Below are 9,373 nucleotides of genomic sequence, written 5' to 3' on the forward strand. Positions count from 1 at the left end.
TTATTTGTCTTTTGTATCGTCCCTCACATGACTAAAGGTTCAATCTCAAAATAAGTGTCTTGGAAAATTGGAAATCTTGCAATCCTGTTCTGCCTTTGAGATTGGCCTTTTTGTCATATGAAAACATCGACTATTCCTCTACATGAAAAAAGGGCAATCTCAAAGATGACCACCACAGTAAAACTCTAAATTTCATAAGGTATTAATTTTGAGATTAAACCTTAAGTCATGTGAGGGACGGTATGTCTTAGCTAAAGATAGAACCAATAAAACAATGAAATTTGCTGTAACTCTACCTCTTGGTTGTGTAGGTGTGTGATTGGCTCATTCTATTCTGTCAACATGTGAATATCAAAAATATGGAGTGAATGTATGAAGTGAAAAATCTGCATAAACATGCATGTTTATTTTTCATTTTTCCTGTGCGAATGTTTGAATATTTCCTCATTTCCCCAAGTCTTAACTAATTTCCTTGATTTCTGCAAGCTTTTCTAGACCTTTTCAAAATTAGAATTCATATGAAAGCATTAATTTTGAAACAAATGGGGACGACTGAACTTTCGGTGCCCTTGGGAGGGGCTCTACAATTCATTTTTAATTTCTTTTGTATTGTATTCTTTATTTCCTCAGATAAAGAAACGAAATATATAAAAGTAAAAATAAGAATGAAAGAAGATGGGAAGAGTGAGGAAAATTTGTTGTCAAAAGATGTAAATGTTTTGTATAAAGAATTCGATCAAAGGTTAGTTTTCAATTTATTTTATTCTAACATTTAAAAGTTTATCATATTTAAAGACGTCAGCTTCGAAGACTAAATCTGTTAAATCTGCTGTCTACTTTAATGGGATAAATTTTCGCGGGGATTAAATTTCGCGGTTGAGCTCATCCGCGAAATTTTAAGATTTCGCGGGGATTAATTTTCGCGGATGAGGGATTTCCTGATTTTTCGCGGAGATTTAATTTCGCGGATTGGGGTACAAATTAAAATTTTTGAAAAGGGTTAAAACATTGAAATAAAATTTTTCCAGGAAAATTAAGAATTTTTTTTACAAGTAATAAGAGGGTGTTTTGGAATAGGGCGAGGAGATATGTATTACAACTATCAAAAGTTGAATTTGAACTTCCATGGTGCGGAGCTAAATTTTCACAGCCTATTTTGGAAAAAAGCGGAAGAGAAATTCGGGATAAGAAAATTAAATTGAAAATGAATTAGTTGCTAACAAGCATATCGAGGATTTGACCTTTTTCGAGGGTTGCGTGCCCTCATGTAGAAAAAAATAAAAAACGATAAAAATAGAAATTTTGCGAATTGCAAAAAAAAATCAAATTTTTCGCGGAAACTAATTTTCGCGGATGGGCCTTTTTCAAATTTCCAATGGGACTTATTTTCGCGGATGACACCCAAATCCGCGAAATCCGCGGGGGCGGGATCAGGGCAAGATCCTACAAGATATCAAGTGACACCTGTGACTTGATCCTTAGCTTTCTTCGGAAACATTTGATAGGGTTTTCTATGTGTGATAACTAATACAACTTTGTAATGTCACTTTGGAGATTTCTGATTCGTTACCATAACTGTCCACATTTTGTTTCAGGAAATGTACATTACATATTTCAATATCGTTGACCATCAATTCATCTAATCATCGAAAAGTTAGTTCTGTTCTTTCCTAACCTATGAGAGCTATGTATGATGCTTTTTTACTGTTCCCTAAATAAAAGAACATAATGGAAATGTTTATTTTATTTTCACCTTTCTCTTACGATTCATTTGGCCCAGAAGATTTTTTTTCAAACAATCTTTTGTTTCTAACAGTCATGTCATCAATTATTTTTCAGGAACTTTACGTTCGACTGACGAATCCAAATGATTTGCTGTTCTTGCATTCAATGACTCTTGGGGAAGAAGATTTTCTAAAGTAAGAACTCTCTAGACTCATCCTATCCTTATCGACTTTGCAAGAAAACTCGACTGACAGAAAGACAAACTTTTTCTTACACTGTCTTACTGCTTTCTCGCCCTCTTTAATTCTAGATGACTTCAGTTTTCCATTCATTTGATTAATTCTAAATGACACCAGTTTTCCATTCATTTCATTTTAGTTTGAAGAAGCAGCAAGGGTTGTTGGTGGATTTTGCAGCTTTTCCACAAAAGTTTATTGAACTGTTGGAGTTGTGTATCAATGAACAAACAAACAATGTACCAAGGTAGTTACAAGCTTTAAGGTGTGTTTGAAAACCTCCAGCTGTCACTGGTGTCACAATCGTTATTATAGAGCTTCATTTTATTTTTAAGGCATCAATTTTCTTCCAATCCTAGATTTTTGTTGAACTTGACGACCAACTCGTCCTTGAATAATTCATCAACTTTTGACATTGTGGAAACCAACCCCTTCAAACACCTTGTTCATTTATCCTTAAAGTTTCTTCCTGGTAATGATGAAGAGATTAAAAGATACCTGGCTTCTTGTCTCAAGACTTTACAGGTTTGCTTTTCATGCATGAAAACGTTAAATGAAATCAAAGACTCGGATTCGTTCAGATAGACCATTTAAAATTCTTTCTCAGACCCTATAAATGCCGGAATCTCTTGAAGTACCTCGTCTCACAAAACTGTTGTACATTTTTTCTATTTTGAATTATAAAGCTCAATCTTTCGAATTTCAATGTTGAATTCCCTTTCATTCGATTTAGGAAGAGAATACAACAGTGCGTCAAAATTTGTCCTGCACGGAAAACGAATTATCCAATCGTTTATCATGCACGCAACAGGTGAATTAAAAAAACATTGCTGTGATATTTGAATTCTTATAGCTTTAAAAAATATTGGAGATACGAAGGGAAAAAGTTAACATTACGTTATAAGAAACATGCTGGAGATCAAGTTGGATAAAATATACTTATTTGACTCTCCAAATAATCTTCTGCGACATATTTTGCCCTTTACATTTTATAGTTGCTGAACGAAAAAACGAAAGAATTGGATGAACTTCGAAGAGAATCAGAACAGAGAATCAACAATGCAACATCTTCTTTACAAAGAGATCTCAATGAGGCTCAACTCAAATATGAACAGGTTTGAAAGTCATTTCATAAACAGTATAATGTCTACCAATAAATTCTGACAACACCATACTCTGCTATGTAGTGAATGTGAATATCTCACTTGCTTGTTCATAATTTGCCCTTCATCTTAAAACAAAAGCGAAAGTGCCTTGCTAATGTAATGAGTGACTTATGTATTGACTCTCAATTGTTATACTTCAACCAGTCATCCACAATCTGGATGAATAAAAAACAGATTGGTCAGATCTTCTTACAGAGCTCCGGCCTGAAGAGTAAATGTGTGCCTCGCAGGAAGTAAGAAGGATAGTGGTTTTTAAAGAAAAATCTTTTATTTTCTATGATGATAGAAAAAGGTTTTCAACATACCATCAAGATTGAATTGTTTAAAAACTCGTGAACGTCATGACGTCATAATCCTTTAAGGAAATTTTCAATATTATTTTCAAACTTCTCGCATTGATACCAAAAATCTAGCAAAATTTTTAATTCAATTGGATGACTGTACCAAAAGCTGCTCTAATTTCAAGATTATTCAATGTTTACATGGATCAAATCAATTAAAAATCATCTTTCCAACGAAGATTCAATTTTAATATAATTTATTCCATCAAGAACAATGATTGATTGGACTATATTTTAGAGCTAGAGTGGATGTTGATCGGTGTATTTTCTAATTTGAGAATAATTTTCTTCTTGCTTCTCTTTTCCAGTGCCAGAGAAGAAACGAAGAACAATTCGAAAATGAACGAAAGAACAACGACAGCAGATACAATAAAATGGTCTGTCTTCATACATGAATTGTAAACTTTGTATCATCTGTCCCTCTGTGCTGCCCCATTTCAGCGGGTCCAATAACCAGAGACAACCAACTACATTAACGCAAGGTTGTGTGAATTGGTTGATGTGTTTTTCATGTCAGACGAAATTTACCAGTGGAAATTTGACTTTGTGTTTATGATTGCTATTGATACCAAATATTGGAATAAATTCATAAATTTCAAAAAATTTTATAATACTGGCAAATAACCTTGTGGAAGCATTTCCGTAGCACGTTTCCTGGAGGCATGTTTCGAGGCATTTTTCTCTGAACAGGTTGCACTGTTTTTTGTTTTTCTCTTTTTAAGATGAGCGATCTTGAACAGAAATTAAGAACAACGCAAGCTTCGAACAAAGAACTTCTGGATCAGAAATATCGTTTCGAAGGTCTCATACGAGATTTGAAGTCAAGACTACAAAATTTGGAGGAGGTACAAACTTTTCCAATGTCTTCTTTAACCCTATTCGGCCTAGGGGGGGGGGGCTCTTTCTGTTCGGAAGTCAAACTATTGGTAATAGCTCCTGAAATAATAGAGCTTTTGCCGTGAAATTTTCTGTAAATTCCTAACTTTTATTTTGCTTCAAAATAAAAAAAAATTTAACACCTAAATATTTTCACACCTTGAGCATGATGACATTTCTGACAGTAAGGTGTCACAAAAATTGACACTTTTCCAATACAAATTTATTTTTAATGTCAAATATATCGTTTAAACCGTAATTTATTGAATATTTAGGATAAAATAAGCATTTTAAACTCAGGCAACTTTTTTCTAAAGCCTTTGTTAGAATACAACAGCTATTTACAACAACAAAGGAAATTTTCGGTTTTGCTCACTTTGGGCATGATGAGTGACGTCATCAAAAAATTTTTTTATCAAAAGTTACCTTACGTGACAAGGATCTTGTGTGCCAAATTTCATCCAAAAAGACCCACTAGATCAAAAGTTAAGTGGTGGTACAGGAAAAGCCCCTCTCCTAGTTCTGAACCGCCCCTAAAAGCCTAGGTTTAATAGGGTTAAGTTCCCTTCCAGATTTTTGCTTTCGGGATTAACGAGGAGTAATGAGAACAAGAAAAGTGGGCAGAAAGTCAGGTTGAACTTAACGTTTTGAAGCTTTGTCATCTTGATAGAAAAACTTAGGTAATCCTGACTTCATGAAAACGTTGGTAAATAATATAATATACATTGGCGCAGATTCATTTTGCAGACTCTGTTAACGTTTATATCTAAGACTAGCGCAAAAAGGGTTAAGAATTGCTTCTTTTTTTTGCAGACTTCTTACTTACATAGTTAACCCTTTCTCTCATAGGAAAAAGAAGTGACGAATAAAGACTTGAGCAAACTGCGACGTCAAAATACAAATCTAGATACAGATCGTCATGAGCGCGATAAAACACTCAATCATTTACGAACGCGCGTTGCTGTTTTGGAACAAGAACTCAAAGATAAGCAACAGGTAATGAAGTCGTCATCACCTTAGCAAGTCTTGTCAACATTATTATTTCACCACTAGTACTCTTTTTTTGTGGACAGGAAGCTCTTAAATACGTTATCCACTTTATTGCAGGTGATTTCGCGGACGAATGAACTCATGGAAAACTCGAGCGAGAACAAGGTAAAGGGAATGATTTTTATTTTTAAAAGACTAACTCGATTCTTTAAATGGTTTACAGATGAATATCTAATCAAACTATGACACGCACTCAAATGTAAGCAACGCGATTCTCCGAAGTTGATTTTGATATAGGGGATGTGTATTGTGTATAGAATTTCCGTTCGAGAGTTTCTCCAAATTTGGAGTAACAAGATACAATTTGTAGCGAGTCGAGTAAGATTGACCAGCTCAAAGGTTTGTTTTGATTTTTTACTAAAAACGAAATGAAATACCCCTCAAAGACCAAAGACGGGGGTAACTCTCGGTCGGAAATTTTATACACGAATACGCATCAAAACGTATCAGAGGGAATGCGTGCAGTCTAATTTAAACGAAATAAGCTTGCTTTGTTGTTAGAAAAAAAAGTGGTCTTTACCATAGTTTTAAATTTTTAGGGAAGAAGGCTTCTTTGAATTTCCAACTGTAACACCACAATAACGTATTCTTTTTTTTTTTTTTTTCGTTCAGCGACGGATGGAGTTTGATTTGGAAGCAAAACAAAATACCATCATGAAGTTGGAACAAACCATCAAATCCGTCTCTGCCGAAGTCATCAAGGTTTCTTTTTTTTCGTTTGTATTCTTTGAATTCTAATCCGTATATTCTACGGTGCACCATTATCAACATCCCTTGCTTATTTTGGGTGATTTCATTTTCAATCGACCAAGAAGAAGGTCTTATAATATCAGTTCCTTTTGTAATGATTTTCTTCCAGAATAAGGCCCTGTAAATATAACCCAAGCAAAATTGGGCACAAAACGGTAGATATAGGGATTTTAAGCTTAAGTTTTTTAAATTCGAACGCATACCGTTCCGCTCACCAGTTTGGCTTCCCATTGTGATTATTTATAGAATACTTTTGTAAAAAATTATTCTGTTTAGGGTAATGAAATTATTCAAAAACTTCAAACGGAGATGCGCTCTTTGAAGCAACGTGTCAAAATGATGAATATTGTGACCACGAAGCAAGAAAAATTGATTGAAGAAAAAGACGTCGTTTTGAAAGAAAATGAAGAGAAAATCTCCTCCCTGAAACAATTGGAAGAACAACACCAGAAAGAAGTCAGTGATTTTTTTTTTCTTTTTCAATTGATTTTCGAATGTTAAGTGATCATAAAATGGAACACAACTTAATTTATTACTGTACTCAAAGTGTTCTGACAGAAATGATGTCAAAGTTATGTTAAGGTCTCTGTTAATTCCTTCAACTACTCAAGCTCTGCTCTTAAATGTACAAATTTATTTCTCCTATGATTCAGGCGAAGAAATTGAAACAGTCAATGGAAGAATTGTCTCTCAAGTTGGACGAGTCTCAAGAAACGTTGAAAAACAATGAAAACGGTATGTATATCATTTTTGTCAGCTAGTCAGCTAGCCAATTTCAGTGATATGGCTCGAAGAACATAGACTCCGAGTTAGTTTATTAGTTAGTTAGCTGACAGCTGCGACGATAAAGATTACTTGGAGTGAAAGAAAAAAATGAACATCCCCAAATGAAATAATTTTTAGAGCAGAGAATTGATCATCTCTCTTTCTTCGCTTTTTTATGAGATGTATGCCAGTGTTTCATAATTCTGTTCTTTTTTAGTCATTTCCTGGTTGAATAAGCAATTGAACGAACAGACACTCCAACAACCACATAAAACCTTCTCAACCACCTCCAACTTATCGACCAATCAAAACTCACGAATTCAATATCAACCAATGAACAACAACCTTGTATGGCATTTTACTTTTCATTTGATGGTCATTAAATCATTATGTCAAAAAGATCTTATAGTTTATTAAAATTGGAATTAAAATACAAAAGATGAAGGTAAAGAATTTTCATTCCATTCGCAACAGTTGTAAATTTGACGGTATCTAATATAAAATGTGAACGCTTATTTCAAAGCGATGAAAAAACTGAGATGAATGACTGTGAATGATGCGGTGTTCGATTCACCTTTGATGCTCAACGAGGTTTGAAAAACCCATCGTCAAATAGAATTATCTGATTGCTATCTTCTGTCATTCAGGGCAACACAAAGGACTTCACAAAAACCAATACTTTGAGGCCGGTGAGTGGAACAAATTTCCAAAGGAACACTACAACTCAACAAGTAAGCTCTCGTTCTTTCATGGTCGCCAATAACTTTGGCAAAGTCATTATTCTTAACCCTTGAAATAGAGAAAAGAGGGTCAGACATTTTTCTGATATGTATTATCTTCTATTGATGACTTTTATTTGCCAGGTACCGTCTTACCGCCCTATCCTGAAGAAATCACATTTCGATGTACCTCATGGTATCAGCCCGATTGTTCCCATGACAACCAACAACCAATCAAACGCAAGGAAACCGCTTCGTCAACAACACCAAATGTCAACCCCTCTCGTCCAATCACAAAACAACTCGAACCCAGTCCTTGAGAATAAATATCTTTCGAAACCTCCACAAACGATTTCGGGTGAAGAGGAGAACCAGGACCCTTCTCTGCAAAGAAAATCCAAACCCTTCGTGTTGGCTTCTGCGTATTTCAACGAAAACACAGCGCAATAAAAGCTTCGATCAAAACACTCTAAATTATTTCGTTACCAATTGTACATAGTAATCTGTTTTGTAGATCACCAAGATCATTCATTTGTTTTACAAAATTTCTCACTCGTCGTCCGCGAAATTCAACCTTGCACAATTTGATTGGAAATCTAGAATTAGCGTGAAAATTAATCCACTCTGTACCTCTCTGTCAGAATTTTTTCTCTCACTTTTGAATGGTTTGACGAAACTTTAAGAAGCTTCTTGACTTTTCTACAAATTCATTTTTGCAAATTGATTCGAAAAAATAAATTATAGATTTCCAAGCATGCAGCCACCCAAACCGCCAAAATCCCGAATTCAATGAATTGCCATAAAATCTGAACTAGTTGGCAAAATGATCTGAATTTTTGCACAGTGATTAACTTATCTGATATACAATATGACTCCATCAAATTTCCCTGAAAAGACCTATATCACGTGGTCGCGGGTTGGACTAACCGATTTCAAATTGTTGGTTTTAATGCCGCCATTATGACAAATTCCGAGTAATAATGAATTTTTTTTTATTCTGCTACAAATTTTCATGACAAAAGCAAAATCCCAACTAAAGCCTTCTCTGACATATTTATGAAATAAGTTTCCTTCAAAAGAACTCCTTTCTTTTACTCCAAAGTGTGTAACAGTGATTAAGTTTAAAATTTTCTAATACGATTCCAAATTTCATAAAATCTCTGTTTTGTTTTGAGATGACACTTACATTGAATCTTTTCTACGCTCTTATTCGTGATTTGATTGGTACGTTTCATCCAATTTCCTGGATAGTTACCATGGCTACTTTTGTATTCACCGAGTGTGCGCTAAATAGAATCAGGATTTGTCTTCACAGTGCAATAAACTCACGGAAGCAATACAGTCGATTCCATCTAGTGCTATATATGTCTATAATTTGTCCTCTACTTTGGAACTCAGCTGGTATAGGGTGGCAATGTGATTTCTCGTTTTAACTAATTTCGTGAATTTTTACACAAGGTCGTTAGTTGAGGCCGGAAATAGAAAGTTAACTGTCAGCCGGGTACAACAAAGATATGACATTGAGCGTATGGCCTAATTGAAATCCAGCAAATTTCGACTGAGCCGCTGACAGCTCAGTACAGAGTTCTCAGAATGTAGCAACTTACTATCCCACAAATCACTGAACTGATCCACACTCTTATCAACTCGTTATTGTTCTGTTTCATTCATTCATTATTTAAACTCTTTTCCGTGTTCCTTCACTCTAACAGCTCGGAGGCAGCCTGGACTGTCACTCACTGGTG

General features: G+C 34.8%; 1 protein-coding gene across 1 annotated transcript; it reads left to right on the forward strand.

Annotated features, from left to right (window-relative positions):
- Positions 1-631: 631 nt before the first annotated feature.
- Positions 632-8,196, forward strand: LOC136816944 (spindle assembly abnormal protein 6 homolog). Its single transcript, XM_067073286.1, has 17 exons — positions 632-742; positions 1,596-1,653; positions 1,840-1,919; positions 2,104-2,208; positions 2,321-2,486; positions 2,695-2,772; positions 2,957-3,076; positions 3,777-3,845; positions 4,191-4,313; positions 5,194-5,340; positions 5,452-5,499; positions 6,007-6,096; positions 6,421-6,600; positions 6,798-6,879; positions 7,127-7,257; positions 7,557-7,640; positions 7,773-8,196. Exons 1-17 carry the CDS (start codon positions 666-668, stop codon positions 8,076-8,078), a joined length of 1,944 nt encoding a protein of 647 aa, XP_066929387.1. The 5' UTR covers positions 632-665; the 3' UTR covers positions 8,079-8,196.
- Positions 8,197-9,373: the final 1,177 nt, after the last annotated feature.

Source organism: Clytia hemisphaerica, unplaced genomic scaffold (genome assembly GCF_902728285.1).
Source record: "Clytia hemisphaerica strain Z4C2 unplaced genomic scaffold, Clytia hemisphaerica genome assembly, whole genome shotgun sequence".
Classification (NCBI taxonomy): Eukaryota; Metazoa; Cnidaria; class Hydrozoa; order Leptothecata; family Clytiidae; genus Clytia; species Clytia hemisphaerica.